The sequence below is a fragment of the Protopterus annectens genome, chromosome 1.part1, assembly GCF_019279795.1.
Source record: "Protopterus annectens isolate FY-2018-M chromosome 1.part1, PAN1.0, whole genome shotgun sequence".
NCBI lineage: Eukaryota > Metazoa > Chordata > Ceratodontiformes > Protopteridae > Protopterus > Protopterus annectens.
In genome coordinates, this window is record NC_056726.1 from 1,176,584,701 (window position 1) to 1,176,608,982 (window position 24,282).

Genomic DNA, 24,282 nt, shown 5'->3' on the forward strand with positions numbered 1-24,282 from the left:
TTCGGTGTTTAGTGTACTGCCACCTATGTGGTAATTCATGGGTACATGTGTTTTTCCCAAAGGGGATAACTATGCATTTCTTGGCATTAAGCTTGAGCCCATGGCTCTGGTACCAAGCACCTGTTTCTGTAAGGCCCTTTTGCAGAATATCCACATCATTTGGGGATTCAATAATGGCTCCCAGTTTGCAACCATCTGTAAACTTTGTTAGTCAGAGTTCTGGGTTCTGTCAGTAAGCCAGTTGGCAACCCATCGAGTGACGTGATTTATGCCCAGCTTAGTAAGTTTATCTATGACTCCAGTCTTTGTTTATAAGGTCCATTATAATGCATTCCTTGGCCTTGCAGATAAGGCTAGTTAGGCTGATGGGCCTATAAATGCCGGGGTCAGTGGACTCTCCACCTTTGAGTGGAGGGATGACAATGGCTATCCTCTAGTCAGTTGGGACGAAGCCAGTGCTCAGGCTTTGGTTGAATAGAGTGCCTAATGCTGCTGAGAGCTCTTTCCTGATTTCATGTAGGATGCAGTTAGGGATGTCATCCCATGCCAGCAGTATTTTATGCCTTTGAGAGGGCATTAAAAACCAGTTCCCAAGTGATGAAGGGAGGGGCAGCAGGTGCTGTGTATGTTCTGATTTATTGATAGGGGGGACAGGGGGTTGAAGTTTTCACTGAACCTGTCTGAAAGCAGGTTGGCCATATCTTTGGCATTTGTGTTTGTGGTGTTCTTGACCACTAGTACAGAGCAGATTTGGGTGTTACCTTTGAGATTGCTGACATATGTGAAGAAGGCTTTGTGATCGTCTTTAGTGGATGTGGCCAATTTGAACTCAAGCTTAGCCTTAGAGACTTTCACCAGTGACCTTATTTCCTTGTTCAGACTATGAAGAGATTGCTTCTAACTTGGCATCAGCTCCTTCTTGGTCCTGGATAGTAATTATTTATTTTTTATTATATAATTTGTTTACTGATGCTATCCACTAGACAGGTTTACTCTTCCTTGAGGAAGATGATTTGGCTCTGTCCAGTATTGCTGAGTCCATGAAGCTATATAGGTGCCCATATAGTTTTTTGGTGTAGGCTTGGACATTATTGCTAGTTCCAACTGAAGGGACAGTGGCTGCGAAGCTACTTATACCTGCTCTGAGGAGGTTGAAGTCAGCTTTGGAAAAGTTTTTTTGTTTAAACCTGGTGGGGGGGTTCAGGGTAGATGTTGACTTCAAAAGTGATCACTTTATGATCAGATCTTACGAAAGAGGATGACCACTGCAACGGTGCTACAGTGGCTACTCATGTTGGTTAGTACCAGTTCCAGGATATTTCCACCTCTCATGGGACCAGCTGATCCAATGCTTGGCACTGACAAAGTCGAGGAATCTCTGGGCATTCATGTTTGGGCTAGAATATGTGTTCCACTATGGTTGGGTAGTTAAAGTTGCCCAGGATCAGGGTAGAGGGTTGTATCTTGATGGATTCAAGTAAGTCCAGATAGGTGGAGTGAGTGTCCTGAGTCATAGTTGAGGGTCTATAGCTAGCTATGATTTGAATAGGGGTTTTGTCAACTTTTAACTGCACCTACAGTGCCACCTGTTCATCATACTGTTTGGCCAGCCTGGAGGTGTGTATGATTTTCATAAATATTGAAAGTCCACCTCCTTTGGCTTTGTACCCCACCTTTTGGGGTATGAAAGTATGGTATGATGAGTAACCTGTTAAGGCTGTGGTGCTTTCCGCAGCTTTAAACCAGGCTTCAGTGACTGCAAAAATGTCAGCATCTTCCAGAGTGAGGAATGTTTGCAATGAGTGCAGTTTCATGTTAAGACTCCTAGCATTTAGCAGCATGACCTTTAAATTTCATTTAAAATAATTTTTCACATTGGTAATTTTGTCTTCATGACCTTGCCTAAAAAAGGCTTTATGGGAGAGGCAAGAGCCTTTGCCAGAAGCTGGAAGCCCTGGGGAAACAGATGAAGGCCATCTCTGGCAGCATTGTGATCTGTCAATCATGTCCTCTCAGGCTGTCAGGTACTGGATCCCCTTGAAATGGCACCAGAAACTAAGCCAATTGTTAAAGTCAATGATTTTCTGTTTGTACTGAGTCACTATTTTGGGTGACGGTAGGATGCTGCTTAAGGCTAGGGACATACCTGCCTGGGACAGATATTCATAGATCTCAATCATATCTCTCTCTTCATAAAGTCCAGGGAGGTATGTCTCAAGTCATTCACACCAACATGGACTATGACAGCATCATAACAGTACCTGTTGTTGAGAGACTTGAGTGCGTGCATGATACAGTGCATTCTAGCAACTCACAAGCAAGTTACCGTGACTTTCTCCTTGTCTAGCCTGGTGAGGGGCACATCTGTGTGTCTCACAATAGAGTCTCCTATGACTAGTATGTTGGGTATGTGGGTAGGCCTCAGAGGCTGTGAGACACAGGCATGTGTACTATGTGTGGTGCTTAGTGCTGGGGGTTATGATGTGCGTGTGTTTTTGCCTTGGAGGTCTCTTTTGTTTAGGTATGTTTTTGTTGAGAACCTCTGCATATGTGGGAGTGTGTTGTACAAGTGTGGGTAGTGTTAGAGGTGTGATGTTTGTAGTGTTTGTGCAGACAACCTTCTCAGTGCCAGATATACTGGCTTGTGATTGAGACAGCAAGTATTCTATAGTCTTAGTGTAATTGCATCTCTCACATATTGTGTTCCTAGGTGGTATAGATTATCAAATATGTTGGGAAGTAACAAACTTCTCAGTGTCCTGACTGCGCATGCACATAGTCCAGGCTTAGAGACTCAGAAACCTTTTTTCTCTAACATTTCCTTACATGTTTAACAATTCCTGCTAATTTGTTCTTAGAAGGAAATGCCTTAATAAATATGTTATCACTAGAGAGGTTGAATCATTAAGTAAATCATCCAGATCTGTAAAAGAGTGCATTTTTATCCTCCACCTTCTTGTTAGGATGCCATAGATTTAATTTTATTCTTAATACATTTTCCCACAGTCACCTGAAATGAAGTCTTATCCCTAGCCTTAAATACTTATGGATGTCTTTATTATTCATATAGCAACAGCCCCTGCTCCGTCCCATTAAACAGGCACTGTGTTAGGCTGATTACACTCTAACCCAGAGACTTGTGCAAAAGTGCTTGATATATTATTAAAATGGAAAATAAAATTTGCACTATATTTTCTGGTATCTAGATATATTCATCAACAACATAATCTTAATAGTGAATTTCCAGTCCTTTGTTTTCCAAACCTTGCAATTCATTTTGCAATAAGACTTCAATCATTCATACGAAAAGGTCTGCGGATAAGTCACTCCTGTCTGTTTCCTTCATTTATTTAAAACCCCTCTTCTACTTCACTATTAATAAGTATGTCAAACTCTGATGCTTTATTTTATCCTTTTATATGAGACATACATCCCACCCTAAGTTTCTAGTTTTTGTTATTTTTAAAATGAAATTCTCCTTAACTGACTTGAATTACTTTACCACATCAAATAACACAATTTCAGCTTTTGAAACCTTCTACAGAATTCTTATGAAAAAAATTAGAACATCCTGTAGTTGTGCATACTTTGACATCACTCATCCCATCCCCCATTCAACTTGAATTATCTTGGGAGTAACATAGTGTAGCTTTCTGTCTGTTATTTTAGCAACGATGTTTGCATCACATTAATAAGGGGTCTTATTATTATTAAGTCTGTAGTTTCTGACTCTAATCCCATTTGCTTTTAAGTACTACAATAACTCTATTTTGGGTAAACAAGGTAGAACTGACTATATCCTTTGGATCACATTAAATAGATATATTAAAGTAAATGCAATTCCTGTACCCCTTATATAATTCAACTTGAAAACCATCAGGTACACTCCATTTCTCCCTTCAATCTTTTTAATGGCTGTTTGAAGCTGTTCTAAGGCTATATGTCAGTTTAGGGTGCAGGTTTGATCCCCTCACTACTTTATTTGCCTGCTGTGTGACTTGAAAAAGTCACTTAACCACACTCTACTTATGGGCAACTGGGAATTTGAGCTAGGCTCCTCAATGGTCACCTGGACTACATGCCTAGTAATGTCCTATGAACATAATCTGTACTGGAGATATATTTTATTTATTTTGACAGAATCACTGCTGTTTCACTTCTGACATCTAAAATCACTAATACTTTGAAGGAGTGAAGGTATTCATAGAATGATAGAAATGTCTCTGATGTCCCATGATATTCCGATAATTGTTGTATTCTTGGACTGGACTTCTCCTAACACCTATTCTTTCTTTCTTGCTATATATTATGGAAGAGCATCTCCTTTTTTTTCACCAGAAATCACCCCAGTGATAATTTCTACTTCTGTGGGACTTATAACAAGTACACATAACTGCCGTCTTAATAATAGCACTGCTGCAGTTGTTTCATTGTTTACTCTCACTTCCTCCTTTCTGTTGTGGTTGTTCTTGTTTAGTAATTTGGTGATTCTGACTCTCTGTTGGCAACTTGCTCCAAATGACTAAAATACTAAATCTGCCTGTCAGCAGCTGCCTCATGTACTTACAGATTCATATCCATTACATCGTTAATGATGTCAATCCATCTTGGGTTCCTCCTCCATCTTCTTTGTCTTTGACATTTCCTAGCATCATTGCCTTTTTTAGTCAATCCTGCTTGAGCGTCATGTGACTATCAGACATTAAACCAAACCGTCTTGGTTTATTTCTTTATGTATTAACTTATTTGGTCTTCTTGTAATCCATGGAATTATTAGAAGATGTATCCAAAGCACATTTCAAATGCTTTGACTTTCCAGTACATATCATTCTTTATATTTCACATTTTTGCCTACCTTTAAATAAAATTGTAGCTGGATTTCTATTTTTTTAACTAAATCCTCCCTTTCATAACATCCTTCCTTTTCTTGACATAAGTTTAGACCATCTAGTTACTGTAACCTCATTTCATGATATTATACCCACCATTTTTTTACATTGGGTATTCCTAATATTATTTTTAGATACTTTGTTAGTTTATATCTTTCTTCAATATTTAATGGTATAACCTTCATCCCCTTTCATATTCCATCTGAAGCTGTAAACTTAATGCCCAGGAATGATGAGGAATGCATATGTATGTATATATATGTACATATATATATATATATATATATATATATATATATATATATATATATATATATATATATGTGTGTGTGTGTGTGTGTGTTTGTGTGTGCTATTTCTGCCATTCTAAAACATGCAATAAATTTTGTTTCCCTAACAATATATCTAATTTCCCTGCTGGCTTTCCAAGAACTCTGAAAAACATCATGTTTCTCAGTTTTTCACTGTTTCCTCCATAGATGTTGCAATGTCTCCAGCTTTCAAAAAATAAAAAAAAAAATGAACAAGTGCAGGAATCTGTCTAGTTACGACCTCACCAACACAAGTTTTGAGGAAAAAATAAAAAGCAGAAAAATTAGTATACTTAAAACTTCGTTGATGACCTTATTCTTGACTAAGTCAGAAAGATAAAACTCTTTGTTATTTAACACTAATACAATTTGGTTATAGCCTCATAAAACAGGTATTTTTTATTATCAAAGAGTAAATCATTCCATTAGAGGGACCTGATGAAACTCAGGCAAAAGTGTTTTCTTAAGTATAGTTCTACAGGAGAAGCTCATGGTGTGTTGTCATGTATTGTTTGATAAAGGTAAAAATTAAAAATAAAACATTTGAACTAAGAATGAGGTTCCACAGGCTGCTGAGCTGGTAAACCCTCACATGTCTTTTACGAATAGTCAAATATGAGACTAACCTCTAAGCTTTGGGATTGACTCCTTGTTTTCACATCTCCTAGATTTTCAGCAGCAGAATCAATTTCACTGATGCTGATAATAACATAGTTATATTTATGAGGTAGCCTGAGGAAAGTGGCAGTCAGTCCCCAAGTTTGTTGCAGGATCTTTCACCCCACAGCAAGTTAGTAAATCTGCAGAAAGTGACAGTACATCACAAAGTCAAGCACAAGCTGATGTGTTACTCATGGTGAATGTCCCTGCATCTCTACAACATGATCTGCAAACCCAGAGGAACACTTTGAGAATGATGGCAGGAAGAGGTAACAGTGCGGACAGTGGCACCTTTACAAAGGGTAAAAAGATGCAGGAATTTCTAACAGCTACCACAAGAAACACGCAAAGCATTGGCTGCCAAACACAAAATGTGCAATGACAATATTAGAACTCAGAGCACTGCCGCAGAGAGTCAGCTCAAAATTGTCAGAGTCCTCCAAGGTATGCTTGATGATTTCCAGCACTACTTGGAAATGGTAGAGAGCAGGGATAAAGCCATGGTCACACTGAGGTGAAATAGGGTGGCACACAAGGCATCAGTGGTCTCCTTGATAACTACACTAGTTAAGACATATCAGAGTCAAGCTGGAGTCAGTCTTGCAAAGGACATAGGATGGGGTACTGTTTGGATATGTGGGCTGGAGATCACATGATAATAATTTTACTTCCCAGAAATGTAATATAAGTACATCTTATATGTAAGATGTAATATAAGTAGTCAACATACACAACATATTTCATGCAGGTCATATCAACATTCATCTATACCTATGAGAACCTCACAGTCAAGGTCAAAATCACAGTAAAGCAGCGCTGTCATACCAGTATCATAAGGATCACCTGCATTAAGTAGGTCTTGACATCGGACCAACTCACCTTACAATTCTTACAGCAGCCACTCTTCAAAATCACTTGCACCATCACCTAGCCTAGTTATAGGAGATGATTATGACTCATTTGGTCTTGAATGACTGTGAATTAATTTCAAAGACACAGCTGTCTGTGCAAATGTATGCATTGCATTCCTTTAAAAGTAGTATGTACACCATCAATGAAAGCTAGACAAATAGCAATACTACACTGATTACCATTTCTACAGGTGGCAAGTAACAAAAACTTCAAAATGATAATGAAGAAAAATCTTTGGGAGAAATATATCATAAGCAAATGACAAATTAAAATGAGTATCCTGCCATGTAAACTTACACCAGTGCCACTTCATCCTCCACTCTGCACAATTGATGACAGATGTTTTTCGGTTTCTGATGTCAGAAATTATTGTTTATGACACTATAAGATTAATCTGATGTGCAGTACCACAGAATAATCTAAGAAGAGATGGCATAATATTAAAAAGTGGTATAATTAATTTTTCCTAAATTTGCAATGTATTAATATAGGATGTACATCTTTTTAAAACTTACTAAGATGGAATGAGACCATAATGTTTCTGCTTTTAAACATTGTTGGTGTGTTGAATGTCCAGCGGACATATAATATCCATACATAATTTTTACACCGGGAGACATTAACACAAAGTGCACATCATTCAGTACACTTATAACATTAAAGGATAAAAGCTTTAACCTTTACCTTTTTTAGATACGTTTGTTTTTGTTTTAATAATTTTTCTATTGCATGCTGTCCTAGCAACAGTTTAGTCACCATCACATTCATTATTACATTCTCATTTTCTTCTGTAGTGTGTACATCTTTATCTTTATCATGCATGTCTTCAGTTTCTAAAACTTCACCACACTCTTCACTACACTTTTTTTATACAGGGTACTGCTGCATCTAATCTGTTTACATGCTGCTGTAGTGTGATGGTGTATATTTGTTTGCATTCAGCAGAGGTAACTGAGTTTCTCTTCATTATTTAAAGCTTGTTAATGCATCACTTAAGAGTAGGTAGTTTGTCTGAGAGAACATTTCAAAAGATACATCAGTGAAAAGAGTATTTATTTTCAATTTCATTTCAAAAGAGGTGATGCTATGGTCATATCTAGTAAGTGTCAAATATATGCAAGGTATGGTGCAATATGTCCCCATGTTAGTAAGGAAAAAAGAGCGATAATAGATCCAAAGGGGAGAAGAGGGTGGAGACATGGCTAAGCTGTCATAGAGGCAGGACAATATGCCACACATATCCATAGTATGTCCACCCCTCAGACATAGCCAAAGAGTCCACAATGGAGGAGGAAGAGAAAAACAATATAGGTCAAAAACTGCAGCCCCCCCATAATTTAAAGTAAGACAACAACGACCATTCCCGACAGAATGTTCTTAAGATCCTCACTGGTCAACTTTAAGCTTTTGACTGGGGCTTGATCGGAGTGCTAGTATACCCGATGAAGGATGTTGGTCACTGGGATGACTGAACATGATAAAGGTAAAACATATTTTTATTCCAAAGACAGAAATGTCCTTTTCATGGCAGGAAAGATTCATCACATTTTCTAGGTTAATTGATTAAATATAAAGAATGTAGAATGAAGCATTTTAGCAATTTTGATAAATGATTGAAATTGCATATTTGCAGATGAGGATTGCAGTCTCTAGAAAAGTATGTTCATAATATATGTTTTGTCAATCCTCAACAGTAAACACTGCACAGATTGTTAAAAAAATTAATATGCTAAAATCTTTTATTCTTTTCAATTAAGGCTGATAGTTCACCAGATGGTTTGATGGAATCAGCTGCAAGCATTACAAGTCTTTTGACAGTAAGCAGAGTGCTGTAGTTCTAAAAGTGTTAGTTTCTCCAAATGCATCAGATTTACATACATTAATTGGAATTGACTCCATTACTAAGTCAGGCCTTAATTAAAAATGATGCTATCATTATTGCTTCAGTCTTTGACATTAGTCAAAAGTGCTTTTCTCAGTACTCATAATATACTGACAATTTCTTCCTTCTGCAGTTAATTTCTGGTAGCATATTTAAGTAAGATTTCTTAATTATTTTTTATTAATCCCCTTGCTCCTAATGCTACTGCTAGAATTGTCTAGGTGTATTTCTTCCACATTTCTCTCATTTCTACTTTCAAATCCTTTTACATTAACACTTTGTGTCACAGGGAGTGTAAGATTCAATATTCATTTGATTTAGCAGTTTTAGTCATCAACCTTACTTTTAACTGTGGTGGTGGTACTGCGGTAGCTTTGTCGCCTCACAGTAAGATGTTGTCCTGTTCGATTCTCAGCTAAAGCGTCTTCTGTGTGGAGACATGTGGGAATGTGTGTACCTTCATTGAAGGTTGTGCGTCAGGGCTGGCAACTCAGTATGTAAAAATCAACTGCCAATCATTAGCAGACCGGAGTTCCACTGTGGCGACCCCTAACCGGGAAAAGCTGAAAGATACAACAACAACAAGTCATCAACCTTACTTTTGTCTTTTTTTCTTAGACTACTTCATCTGATTTTCTTGTATCCGTTTTCTCATTTGTTGATACTGGTCATTCCCATGTGATCCAAACTTTATCATTGGATCATAGGAAGTTTCTAGGCTAATGGCCCTAGGACCCTTACAAGGCTAGCCAAATTTGGCCCTTGTTTCCATGATCAGCACCTATTGCCCCTGTCCAGCAGAGACACGGTTGGAACTCCTGAGGTGAATTTTGGTTACCCATCTAATCATCCAGATTGCACTTGAAGAAGACCAAAGAGGTCCTTTGATTGGCATGAATTGGGAGTATGTTCCACAGTAACCTCTGGGATACAAATATGCCCCTTCAGCAGGTTCTATTAATGCCACATACCAGGTTAAGGTCTTTAGAGCGAGTAACCCTTTGGACGTATGGGTATGCAGCATTTCCAATAAAGCAGAGTTAGAGATTGTCTTATATGCAAGTCAGGGATCATCTCTGAGTAGTCTGCATGAAACAGAGTAAAGTTACAGTGATTTCAGCTGATCCACATAGGACAGATGCTGAAGACCTTAAATTCTCCTTGTGAGAAACTTTTTTGATTTGTCCAGTTGCTGCAGGTGCCTGAAAAGGTACATACCAAAAGGGGCATTGTACTCAATTATTGGTCTAATGAGGGAAGAGTACAGGGAGGTTATAACTTCCTTTTTTTCTGGAGGCAATCCCCTTATTGTGTGTCTAGGCCTCACACCACTGAATGTATGCTTAGGGTGTTTCTATTGATGTGGTAATTATCCGGTAAACTGCTCTTACTGAAAAGGATGATAATATATATTTTTTTGCACTGAGTTCAGGGCTGTGACTTTGGTAACAATCATTCTGATGAAGTTTGTTTTACTTGTAGATGAAAAGCGCTTTATCCTTTTAATAAAGTATTGGCTTTCATTAGTTTGCTTCTAGAATGTTCTTTTTACGATTTTTTATTTTTCATCTGGTTCTGTTGCTTTTTGCTATAGTATGCTCTGTTGAGTTGCCAGTCATTTGTTTGCTTGGAACCCTCTTGTAGGATGCTCACATTATTTGGAGATTCTATGACTGCTCCCACTTTGCAGTTGTTGGCAAACTTTGTCAGCAACAGACCTTTAGTTTTTGCTTGTACTTTGGATAAATAGATTTCAAACAGTAGATGTCCCAGGACCAATCCCTGTGGAACACCACTGGTTATGAGTCTGCTGTTGGAGGTGGATTCAACTATTTTGACTGTATGAGTTCTATCAGTGTTAACACCCCACCTAAAGATATAAGGGTTGATGCCTAGTAGGGTGAGTTTGTCAATAATGCTTGAGTGGGGAGAATAGTGTCAAAAGCCTTGGCCAATTCCAGGTAGGCTGTATGCACAGTTTTCACTCATCCCGGGCTCTGGTGACTGTCTTGAAGAAGTCCACCAGGTTTAACAGGCATGTTCTGCCTTTGACAAATCCAAGCTGAGTAGGTTCAAGTGTTTGGAGAATACCTATATGTTTGATGATAAAGTACATGATGACTAGCAGATGGTCTACAGTTCCAGGGGTCAGTGGAAGCAACACGTTTGTGCAAGGGGATAACAGTGTCCATTCTCCATTTAGCTGGGATGAAGTTGGTGCTTAGACTATGATTGAAAAGATTACCCAGTGGTGTTGCTAATTCTTGCTGGACCCCATGTAGGATGCAGCCTGGGATGTTATCAGGTCCCAAAGATGCTGTGTTTTTGGTCTTAGAGAGGTACAAGGTGGAGCTGGTGGAAGGAATGTCATGCAGTGTGTGTGGTGGGAACAGGGGAGTAAAGTTTTCACAGAACCTGTCAACTAACAGGTTTGCTATGTCCACAGGCTCAGTGTATGTGGTATCACTGACTACCAGTTCAGCACAAATCTGGATCTTACCTTTTAGACTATGGATGTAACTAAAGAACACCTTATGGTTGTCCTTAGTTGAGGACGCTAATTTGGAGCCATAGTTTACATTGGAGGACTTCACAAGAAGTCTTATCTGCTTGCTTAAGCTGAGGAGCAGTGTTTCCAGTTTAGGGTATGCTCCTTCTTACTTTTGGACAACAATGTATTCCTCTTATTATAAAGCCTGTTAATAGCAGTTGTCCAATATGCAGGTTTGCTCTTCCTTGAAGAGCTTGGTTTGGTCCTATCAGGTATGGCAGCATTAATACAGTTATACAGGTGTTTGTAAAAAGCATTGGTGGAGGACTCGGCATAGTTGCCAGTTCCATCTGAGGGGGGAGGTGTAGTGAAGCTATTTATGCCATCCTGTAAGAGGTTATTAATCTGCTTTGGAGAAGTTTTTTAGTTTAGTTGCTGTTGGGGTGGGGGGTGTCTGATGTTATAGTTACTTTGAATAAGACTGATTTGTGGTCAGATATGACAAGGGAAGACCTCACAGTAGGGGTGCTACAGCAGTCCTCCATATTGGTAAGCACCAGATCCAAGATTTTGGTGCCCTTAGTTGGGGTCTCCACCAGCTGGTCCAGGGCATTAGAGTTAATGAACTCAAGGAAACTTTGGGCAAGTGAGGTTGAGCATGAACAATTTACCCAATAGATGGATAATTAGAATCACCCAGAACCATGGTGTTCAGATGTATATTGATGGATTCCAGTAGATCCAAGTAGGCAGAGTGGATGTCTTGAATCATGGTGGGGGCCTTGCAGCTGGCAATGACTTATATAGGTTTCCTACAAACAGTTATTTACACCTAAAATGTATCCAAGAAATTATACTGTTTATCCAATCTGGAGGTGTATTTATCTTTAATGAATACTGATACATCACCTCTTTTAGTTTTCATGCCTTCTGTTCATGGTCTGAACCTGTGGTAGGAGGTGTAACCTGGTATGCCTGGGGTTCCCTCCACAGCCTTGAACCAGGTCTCTATGACTGCACAGATGTCAGCATCTTCCAAGTTGAGGACTAGTTCCAGTGAGTGGAGTTTCATGCTAAGACTTCTAGCATTTAGAAGCATAACCCTAAGGTTGTTTTTTTGATGAAAATTTTATGTTGGGAAATTTGTCCTTGTTACATTGCCTAAAAAATGCACTATGAGGGTAGCAAGAGCCTTTACCAGTGGCCAAAATCCCAGGGATGACAGATGAAGACCATCTCTGGAAATGCATCAAGGTCTATCGATCATGTCATCCCAGGCTAACAGAAAATGGATCCCCTTAGAATGACGTGAGAAACTAAGCCAATTATTTAAATCAATGATTTTCTTTTTATATTGTGGTATCACCATAGGTTAGAGTATTATGCTGCTCAAGCCTAGGGACATACCTCCCTGTCACACATAATCAGAGAGCTCAATCATGTCTCTCTTCATGTAGTCCAGGGAGGTACATCTCAAGTCGTTCACATCAATATGTACTATGACCAAATCATAATGGTACCTGTTGTTGAAAGACATGAGTGCCTGTGTGATCTGATGAATTCTGGCGTAACTTTCTCTTTGTTCAGCCTGGTGAGGGGGATGTCTGTGTGTCTCACTATAGAGTCTCCTTTGAGTAAGATATTTGAGTGGATGTGTGTTGCCTTATTGCTTTTGATGGTGAGACACTTGTGCTTGTGTCATTATGTGTAGGGTGTGTTTTGGGTGTTTTGGTTATTTTAGTATGTATGTGTTTTGGAGGTCTGTGGTGTTTAGGTAGATTTTTTGTGAGTACTTCTGCATATGATGGTCTATGTGTATGTTGTGTGTCATGAGTATGGGTTGTGCTAGGTGGGCTGACAACCTGCTCTGTATTGCTATCTACTGCATGAGATAGCTGTGATTCCAGATTCATAATGTAGGTGCACCTCTCACAAATGGTACAGGAATGATTTAGAAGTAGGGGCTGTCAGTGTACATGAGGCATTTGCTACACTGCCTCAGTAGACTCATGTCAACCAGGCTGGTAGGAGAAAAAGAGGAAAACTGACAGTTCATGGTCCTAGAATTAATCTTGGTCTGGCTATAACAGTTGAAGAGGGAAGACAGCAGGGGAAGGTATTAATAAGTTTAACCGTGAAGAGCTCTGGTTTAGATAATATTTGAGAAGCTAGACAGCAGGTATCTGTAACCTGCAATCCCTCTGTGCAGTAGTGTGTGATGCTGTGTGATGTGCAAATAGGTGCAAACCAGTTCAAACACACCCTTTTTTACAGCAGAAAAAGCTGGAAACAAAACACTTTAAAAAAGCCCTGCAACATTAACTCTAGCTAGACCAGTCCAAACTGTATCTTCCTGTCACAAAGGCACAGGGGGGCCTCTCCAGATAAAAAATTAACTGTTTTGCAAGCCCCAAATGTCACAAACTGTACTAGATTCAGCAAAAACTTGAACTTAGTCTATGCTAGTGTTTTTCAAATGCAGCAAACAATTACAATTAACAAAACAAGCAGATGAACAGTAATTACAGCTGTAAGAGGAATTCAATTAGCAGACAATCTAAAAATGCAATAAAATATAGTTGCACCATTTAAACAAACAGCTAAGCAGTAAATATTGTTTTAGTTAATCAGAAAGTGCAGAAAACTGTTAAGAATAAGCACTTATTATTTGTAATCTCTCAGCAGATATTTGGAAAACAGCAGAGCAAGAGTAGAAGGCCTAACTCACTGCAGCTTTGAGCAAACAAGCACAAACTGCTTCAAAAACAGGAAACAGACAAAGTTCAGATTTTCCAATCAAAATGCCCTAAACAGAGCTCTGCAACAGTAACTCTAGCTAGATCAGTCCAAACTCTACCTTCCTGCCACTAGGGCACTGAGGGGCCTCTCCAGACAAAAGATTAACTGTTTTACAAGAACCAAAGGTCACAAAGTTCTAGATTCAGAAAAAACCTCAACATAGTTTATGCTAGTGCATTTCAAGTGCAGCAAACAAGTAAAACGAACAAAATAAGCAGATGAACAGTAATTACAGTTGAAAGAAGAATTCAATAAATAGACAATCTAAAAATGTTGACAATGGTCTATGGCTCATTTTGTCAAATATTTATCAACTACTTCTATAATGTAGTGTGTGAAAAAAACAGTGCAAAAGTCTTGCCACAATATTCAACCTTTCAGTACAAAGAGCTTCCATCATACCCAACAATGAGATGTAGTTCTGTTTCACATAAACTATACTTGTCTTGTTTTCATACCCAGCAACAAGATGTATGACTGTTTCCAGTTCTGTTTTACAGAATCTGTATTTGTTTGTTTCTACATCATGTTCAATGAATTTTGCAAAATAACGGGTATGCAGTCCACTATCCTGGGCTGTCAATATTAAGCTCTCATCTTTTGGTTTAAATTTACCTCTGCTAAACCATTTCTGTGTTAAATCATAATCAACATGAGATTGTTCCAGGAGTTTTCTGTACCTACCACAATATCTATACCTGTCCCACATTTCTAGCCTTCTCATCTGATCCATCTCCTTACATTATTTCTAATGTTTAATGGCACATTCACTTGCTGCCTGATTTTTGTCTGCTTCTGGTTTGATTTTCATTCCTGATTGACACTGATATGCTTCTGTTAAATTAATTGAGATATTCATTCATCTTAGACTTCATCTTCTCATGTTTTAAACCTTTCCCTATGTTTGAATGTGGTGAGGTTGGTAGACAGGTATGCAGTACCACGATTGCAGATATGTACATGCAATCAATTTTTGAGGAAGCCCATACAGTCTTCAGAATGAGGGATATATAATCTTGACATACACTGATTTTTATATATCATTTGATAAGTGTGAAGTGTTTTTCTTGTTTTCCTGTCAAACTGATCTAATATGCTTTGAGACCATTCAATCACACCAAACTAAATTAAAACAGGAACAAATTAGTTTATAGCTTGGACTTTCTTTCTGGATGTCAGAGGGCTGTTTTAAACATTAGTTTTAGTTTTCTGAAGTATTCCTAATTGAGTTTTATTTGCATTAGTTCATGTTTTATTGCTGATCCTTCATCAGTTCCCAAATATTTATATAATTCTTTCTGCTCAAGTTCCTTTTTATCACATTCATGTCCCAGATTGATATTTTCTCAGTGATGCAGCTCTCCTGCTTTAAAAGTTGCTTTTACACATTGATCAAGACAAAATGACATTGTTATATCATCTGAAAACGTTTAAACTGCTTGCAGTTGTGATTCCACCTCCTCATCTGATGAACTATTCAGGTTTAAGACATCCACAAAAAGAAGATAAGAAGTGCTAACTTGGATGCTTTGTGGAAACCAAATTATAACCAAGACCTAATCTATTAAGTAGACAGCTTAATGGGTTAAGGCATAATAAAAGAGCAGTCGTGACAAATAATCACCCTGGAATACCCCCTTTTGAATTTTTATCCAAGGGATAATAATTTGCCGTTTGACCTGACCTAATTGCAAAGTGGTTTGAAAGTGCCATAGTCAATGTAAGGTAATGTATCTTATACATCTGTAAGCATTCCAATATCTTTGAATCTGGGATGCTATCAAATGCTTTTTTTGTAATCTATCTCATGGCATACTTACATTCTTCCCCTTTATCAGCTCTTCATTATTACTTTATTTAGCAACAAATAATCCCTTTTCTTCTGTTACCATTTTGTTCTTTTACCATGATTGAGTTTTCTTCTAAATGACTATAAACTCTGTCAGCATCAGTTCCAAGATATAGTTTGCACATTTTCAGAAGGCAGGTTATTGGTCTATAGTTTTTTATGATGGCTTGTAGGTTCACTCTTAAGGATGAGTATCATTTTTCCTGTTGTTAACTAGGTTGGTTTCTTTTTGGGATGTGCATACAAGTGCTTCTTACTCAACGCTATGTTTTTTTGTGTAAAGATGATAATACTTTTAACTAGATGTTAGGTACTGCATCTTGGCCTGAGGTTTTCCATTTAGGAGCTTTTCTTAATTTTGTTTCAATTTCCCTAGCTGTCACTTCATCCCATTTCATATCCTGTACATTTGAACTTCTTACAGCTCCACAGGGTCTTCATAAATATTTCTCCAAAAGGTATCTATTTTTTTTTTGCTGGTGTTACTATTCCTTTTGCCTTGTTTCCCAATTTTCTATAAATTGTATTGGTCTTCAATGATTTGCTTATTTTGTAATTTTCCTTTTTCTTTATTGCATATCTTCTAAGTGTTTCTGTCTATGCACATATCTTTATTGTATTACTTGCAATAATGTATGATTGATCCTGGTCTGTTCTGATACTGCACATTGCTTTTATCATGTTTATTTTTCAAAGTATTTTTTGACCTGTTCCCTCCTTTTATACTCTTGTAATCCTGGCACTTTTATAGTATTCTCTATTCGATGTTTCCATGAGGATATTTGATTTCTTCCCTTCTTTTCTTCTATTACTGTATATTGTTTGGTAAGACTTCATTTGTTATTAATTTAGTTGCCCAGTAGTATATCCTATTTAATTGTGTTATATCACAGGAATTTTTGTTAATAGTCTTGATTATTGTGTTCATTTGTTTTATCAGACTTTTAACATTCACTATCGTATTTACTTTCTGTAATCTATTTCTTTCATTGATCTCAATATGTTGATCCATTTCTATTAGTTCAAGCAACTCTAACAACATGGGGAAGTAGATACTACTTTAATTCCTAAGTTCAAAAATTGTCAACTTGTGAATGAACTTTGGAATACTTTAAGTAAATTTATTAGTATGACATTTTAAACCAGCTATAAATATAATTTTTATAGAGAGTGTGTACATTTTCTACTCACACTGCCAGGACGGGCTGGCGTGCCTTCTGTGTGGAGTCTGCATGTCCTCCCCGTGGTCGAGTGGCCTACGAAAAACATGCGTGAATGGGCGTGCCTTCGCTGAAGGTTGGACGTCGGGCTGACAACTCGGCACTATAAAAATCAACTGCCAATCATTAGCGGACCGGAGTTCCGCTGTGGCAGCCCCTAACTGGGAAAAGCTGAAAAGACAAACAAACTGCCAGAACAGTAATGAAAACAAATGTTAATGTAAGTATTGTGTAATGAAAAACATGCTTATTTACTTCGATCTGATGTATTTGTTGTTGTTGTCGTGGTGATGGTGCTTTCTGTTCTTTTTGTTGTTATTCTTGCTGATGTTGTTGGTTCAGTGATAACTGAAAGGAATAAGAATAGTATGTTTTACAAAAAAGAAAGCAATACAAATTAAATATATATAAATATATATATATATATACAACAGACTAGCATATATATATACATAGACATGGATGCAAAACATCATCTTACCACAGTATTAGGCAGCTGTATGCTGCAATAAAGACAAAATACAAACATTTGAAATATGTTGTTTTTCTGAAGCACATGAGAGCTATTATGGACATTTTAAGAAGAAATAGTAATCTATTGTTTCTCTTTCTAATTGCAGCTTGATGTTAATTCTTAACAGTAAACTGTAATATGTTCTCCTATTTTTACAGCACTCAGAGAAGTAAAAACAAGAAGTGACTCCAGTACCAAGCCTTTCAGAATGCATTTTGATGAATCTTTGTAAGGAAACTGCATTCCCAGTCTTAATTTCATGAGGCCTTTCTGTAACAATTTGTAATCCAAGTAATGACATAAGGGTTAGAATGTAATCTGGTTAACTTTTTGAGGATGTCAGAGTAAGGAATGGTATCAAAGGTCTCACACAACGGAACTCACATGATTTACAAACATACATTTTTATTTGACAAAAACTCTCTAACTTCCAGTATAAGTGGTTGCATTCCTGCACCCTGATTTACTATAATCAGTTCTGATGATTTTATGCAACTGTAGTCAATATCTATGCAAACATTGGTGAAGGCAAATTGCATATCTTTTCATGAGAAAAAATACCCTTTCTTTGAGGTACAACAGATTTCAGTTAATTATATTAAGTAACTGAGTATACGCAATGAAATCCTTTGATAAGAGTATGGGACTGCTTGCCTCTACTCAGAAACGTACTTTAGAATTACACTTTGAAATCTTCCATTATTATTATTAGCCTCCATTGCCTAACTGTGTGACTCTGAGCAGGTCATTTAACTAGACACCGCTACTGGGCTGACTCTGAAGAAAGTCCATGGATGTCAGTCCTTCACCCAGAAAACAAATGGAAATAAAATAAATTAGTTTTTCCAATACGAGTCACATTCAAAACATGTCATTCTCCCTCATATTTCAAAACTATTTCCAAGTATATTACACTTCCGATAAATGAATGCTGGGTTTTACTGTATTAGATAATATTTTTTTTTATAAACCAAAGTTCAATATTGTGTTTTGTATGCAGAGGCAGAAGCATACACCCTTATCTCTAACAGTACTAGTAGAATGTAACTCATCTCTAACAGTACTAGCAGAATGTAACTCATCTCTAACAGTACTAGTAGAATGTAACTCATCTCTAACAGTACTAGTAGAATGTAACTTGTTGGAAAGCAAACGTTCTATGAACTAGAAATTAATAGTTTCACTGGAAAGAAAACATGACATCAACTATTGCACGCAGATGCAATTGGTATTTTTTTTTCATTTGTAGTTGTAAAATAAAATAAAAATTTATCCCAAAAATAATAACGTATTGAACTGTTGATAGCAATGTTTGGAAAACTACCTATTATTAAAAGAAGTTTTGAAAACTTGATATTCTCAGCGTTTTGTAAATACCAATAATGCTGCAGGTTGTTTATTTTTTTATTTTGTTTTTCTAAATGTCAGTTTCCATTGATTATCTGAAATACATATTACTTTTTTTATATCTAATGTAAGCCATGGTGCAAAAAATTGATTTGACTTGCTTACACTGAATTGCTAAGGAGCTTAGTGTAGAAGAGGAAGGTTTTTGTTGATTTGTTTCTGTGTCATCTAAAGACAGATTTTTTTCTTAATGTTTCCCGTTCGCTATACTTAAGGATATACCAGATGGCTTCCTTATTAAATTTGTGGTTATACTGAATAATTTTATACAAGATGTTTTTATGTATTTTGCTATATTTCCATAAAGCAAAGACTGGGTATTGATCACTAATGGTGTCAGGTGTAATTTCTACATAGGAAAGTTTGCTGAGTATCAGTAACCAGTTCAAAATTATTCTTTTTTTTTCACCAACTTTATCTGTCTTTGTGGTCATATTTATTAACATGTTAATCCATATAGATTGATAGTAAATACTTGAGTATGCCAGGGCAAATAAAGATTAAGATAACATAAGTTTACTGTTTCAAGTGACATAAATGTAGTTCTAGGAAAGTAATGTTATTGGTGTTGATATATTGCGGATGCATGTAATTAACTGTGAAGTTTCGCCTGTAAAAATAGTGTATAAAATCAAACTTGAATTTAATGTAATAATGGTTATATTATAATGTTTTACATGAACTGCACAGCAAATTACTTCCATATACAAACGTCCAAATCCATAATAACCGAACACACTTTAACAAAAGCGCTTTTATCGAAAAAGCACTTTCGTTAAAGCGTGTTACAAAAAAAAATAAAACACATTTACGTTTTAGCAGGGGAGCTTCTGCACCCCCCATGTGGGGGGCTGTGCCCCCCCACCCCCCTACTTTAATATTCTCCCTCCGAGACCGCACTACAGTGGGGAAAAGGCAAATTTCCCTTACCCACACCGTAGTACAGCCTCAGCAACAGGCATTCTTACACAAAAGTGTTTCTTTGGTGAAAAGCACATTCGTGTAAGTATGCCCGGCTGTTTGGATTTTGGTCTTTTGCTCATTTGAGCAAACATCCTAGATATACATATATATATATATATATATATATATATATATATATATATATATATATATATATATATATATAAAATGCTTTTCTGTTTTCTTTTTTTTTTTTTTTTTTTTTTTAACGTTTAATGTGACGTCAAAGAAATTTTTTAAAAAATAAAATCTTCTATATCATTGTAGATTCAGGAAGTGATCACCTGCCAACTTTCATACTATGGAATTACACTAAATGCACAAGATGCAGAAGTTCTGATTCCTTAGGAGTTTGAAAAAATGTGACCCTTTTTCCTTTAACCACATTCAAACTTCTTGCAAAGACATGCCAGATCAGTCAATCTGTCTTTCATTATTTCTTTCTTGCATTACACCTAATATAAAGGAACTGGTAACCACTAAAGATAGACCTCTCAACTCTCCATTTTTTTTGTAGAATGTCAAGATATTACTTCAAATTTTTGGTCTGTTCATCACAAAATTTGCGGTTTTCTGGCAAGTCATTGAGTACTACAGTCATTAAATAATGACAGACATTTGAGTTTCAAACTTCATACCCTTCACTAAATGCATGCTAAACCAATACCTGTTATCCAAGCACCGTTTTAAGTTTGTAAGAGTAATATTTAAAATTTGTCCCTAATTTTGGGCCTTTGAGTCCCTATTATTTTTAACTTTGTCCAAACTTTTCATGCTACGACATTGAGAGGTATGACTAAATATTATTTTGGGGACATTTATCAACAACTGGTGGCTTGTTGAAATGACAAGGGCCTCCATTACAGGAGGTTTAAGGTGCTACACAGTGAGAACTCTAGCTTGGCTGTTTTTTCTTGCAGTTTTTTATTGAGTGGTTTACCTGGGTTGACTTTTTACCCTTTGGTTTGGATGCTAGTTGGAATATTTTGCAGGCAGTTTAATTTTTGTTGGCATGAGTTGGGTTTAAAGATGTCAAGTTTCTAAAGTATACCTAAACTATCCACTTATGATGTGCTGATGAGGTTGATAAAATGGCCAAAACATGCATGCCCAAAGCTAGTACATTTTGGCTTTACTGTCCTAAATGTAACTATGAAAGTAAAAGTCATGGACATTCAGAAGCCACTTAACTTGAAATAGTTGATATTCTTAAGGGGTCATTTGCCTATATCCCATGGGCCTCCATTACAGGAAGTTTAAGGTATCACACAGTAGAAAATATAGCTTGGCTTAATTTTTCTTGGAATTTTTACTGAATACCAAAGTCAATAAGACATGAAATAAAGTCAAAGCACCTATTGTAGGTTCATAAGTTTATAACATATACCAGTTAGTCAGTCCTCAGACTATTATTAGTATAGCCAATAAACCACATTCAGATGTTTCCTCCTACCTTAGGAAGGCAGCTCATGAAATACTCGAAGTTAATTTATAGTTAAACAACAGCTGCCTTAGCACCATCTATCTGTGTTTGTACCTTGTTTTTCTATGTGTGCTCCAATTTTATTTTAAAGAGATAATTACTTTGTTGACTTGCAATGTCAGAATCAAATATTGCAAAAAAGATGAAACTGAAGAGAAGCAATGCATGTTTTCTGTTTTCATTATGGAAAGCAGTGTTCAGTATTTTGTGTTAAAGCTACCAAGCAAATGAACCATACTTTTCAAAGGTAGTAATGATTCTGTATATTACTTCTGTGTCTGATTCCATCTGCTCATACAGGGTAAATACAGCACAAGAGAAAAGAGGAATAAAATGTACTGATCCAACCTCTGCCATTGATTTTAAGTATGAAAATGTCGCAAACTGTGTTTTTGTAAATTATTTGTGACTTCTTCACAATACTGATCACTATGACCAATTTCCTTTACTGTTAAGAGGAATTTTCCTACTCTGTGAAATATTCCGTTAAGTAAATTGATAGCACTGGGGATGATCATTGAAAATAAATCGAATTTTAGCGGATCACTGAGGAAGCCCAGTAGATGTTACTTTAGAGTGAGATACTGTAGTTGATAGCATAGCATTCTGACTAGGATTGCCCTGACTTCTGCTGTTGCTGCCCCCTCCTTATTATGTTTTATCTCTCCTATTTATGAGTGCTTTATGAGTTTTATAAAGGCAGTTTTTCACACTGCAGATGTGTCCTGCCCTGCTTTAGGGCATATATAACATGTAGTGAATGGTGTTTGCTTTACTAGACTTTTGCCAGATCATTTTCACTTGTTCTGCACATCTATCAAAGTATTTTCTTATATGTTCCACATTCCTTTTTAAGGAACTGTGTTCGATAATGTTGTACATTAAAAAAATAGAATTAAAGTTTATGTCAGAGTTGGAAAAATAATTTATGCCTCAAAATCTATTATTACAAGTCATAGTCCTAGCTCATTTTTTTGAAATTCAGCATTTTGAGGAAAAAACACAAATTGTTGAGAAACTCTTTACAATTGCAGTTAAAATTCTCACTCTTTGTTGTGCTTTGAAATTTGCATATGATACTACTTATAACCATATTTTTCAGCTGTTCAGATTTTTGCCTCATATTTTTGGTCTGTTCCTCAGAAAAGTTGTGGTTTTCCTGGCAAATCACTGAGGACTGAAATCATTAAATATTGACATATATTTGAGTTTCAGACTTTATAACATTCAGAAAATGCTCAGATGCTGTTATACTAGCAAGTTTCTAATCTTATAAGAGAAATATCCAAAATCTGTTCATATATTTGGACATTTATTCCCCCATTATTTTAGGCTTAGTTCAGATTTCTTGTGGTAACACATTGACAAGTTTACTTATACTTGCTTTTCCTTAATTCAGCTGTTTGTTTGTGGCCCTGAGTAAAATACAGTTATGATTAAATAGGAATTCTTACCTAAAGACTCTGAATAAAATTAATCCCTGTCTTATTTCTGGATGCTGTTGCTTAACCAGAAATCTCACTACCTCATCTAAGAACTAGAAATAAAAATGATATAAGGGAATTTTTGACAAATATGTTGATGGCACTGTAGTTTTTAACTGTATTGGTTAATGAAATCTTGGAAAGTGAGAGGATGCCTGAGGAGTGTAGAAGAAGTGTTTTGGTACTGATTTTTAAGAATAAGGATGATGTGCAGAGCTGTAGTAACTACAGAGGGATAAAATTGATCAGTCACAGAATGAAGTGATGGGAAAGAGTAGTGGAGTGAGCAGCAGTATGGTTTCATGCCGGGAAAGAGCACTACAGATGTGATGTTTGCTCTAAGGATTTTGATGGAGAAGTATAGAGAAGGTCAGAAAGAGCTGCATTGTATCTTTGTGGACTTAGAGAAGTCATATGACAGGGTGCCTAGAGAGGAGTTGTGGTATTGTATGAAGAAGTCTGGAGTGGCAGGGAAGTATATAAGAGTGGTACAAGATATGTATAAGGGTAGTGTGACAATGGTGAAGTCAGAGGTAGGAGTGACCAATGCATTCAAGGTGTAGGTGGGATTACATCATGGATCAGCTCTGAGCCCTTTCTTATTTGCAATGGTGATAGACAGGTTGGCAGCCAAGATCAGACAGGAGTCCCTGTGGACTATGATGTTTGTGGATGATAATGTAATCTGTAGTGAGAGCACAGACATGGTTAAGGAAACCCTGGAGAGATGGAGATATGCTCTAGAAAGGAGAGGAATGAAGGTCAGCATGAATAAGACAGAATATATGTGTGTGTGAATAAGAGGGAGGCTAGAGGAATGGTGTGGATACAGGGAGTACAGTTGGCAAAGGTGGTTGAGTTTAAATATTTGGGATCAACAGTTCAGAGTAATGGTGAGTGTGGAAAAGAAGTGAAGAAGAGAGTGCAGGTAGGGTGGAGTGGATGGAGAAGAGTGTCCGGAGTGATTTGTGACAGATTGGTACTAGTAAGAGTGAAAGGGAAGGTCTACAAGATGGTAGTGAGACCAGCTATGTTATATGGTTTGGAGACAGTGGCACTGATGAAAAGACAGGAGTCAGATCTGGAGGCAGCAGAGTTAACGATGTTAAGACTTGCATTAGGTATGATGAGGATGGACAGGATTAGTAATTAGTATATTAGAGGGTCAGCTCAGCTTCGATGGTTTGGTGACAAAGCCAGAGAGGTGAGATTGTGTTGGTTTGGAAATGTGCTGAGTAGGGATGTTGTGTATATTTGGAGAAGGATGCTAGGGATGGAGCTGCCAGGTAAGGGGAAAAGAGGAAGGCCTAAGATAAGGTTTATGGATGTGGTGAGAGAGGACATGCAGGTGATTGGTGTAACAGATCAAGATACTGAGGACAGGAAGGAATGGAAACAGATGATCCATGGTGACGACA

The 24,282-nt window shown here is 37.0% G+C and overlaps 1 protein-coding gene across 1 annotated transcript in view; it reads right to left on the reverse strand.

Moving 5' to 3' along the window:
• LOC122815857 overlaps window positions 1–24,282 on the reverse strand; it is a 299,383-nt gene that overhangs the window by 249,531 nt on the left and 25,570 nt on the right. The window contains exon 3 of the mRNA XM_044088675.1: window positions 17,269–17,361. Coding sequence (XP_043944610.1) covers window positions 17,269–17,361 — 93 coding nt within the window. The remainder of the gene's footprint in view (window positions 1–17,268; window positions 17,362–24,282) is intronic.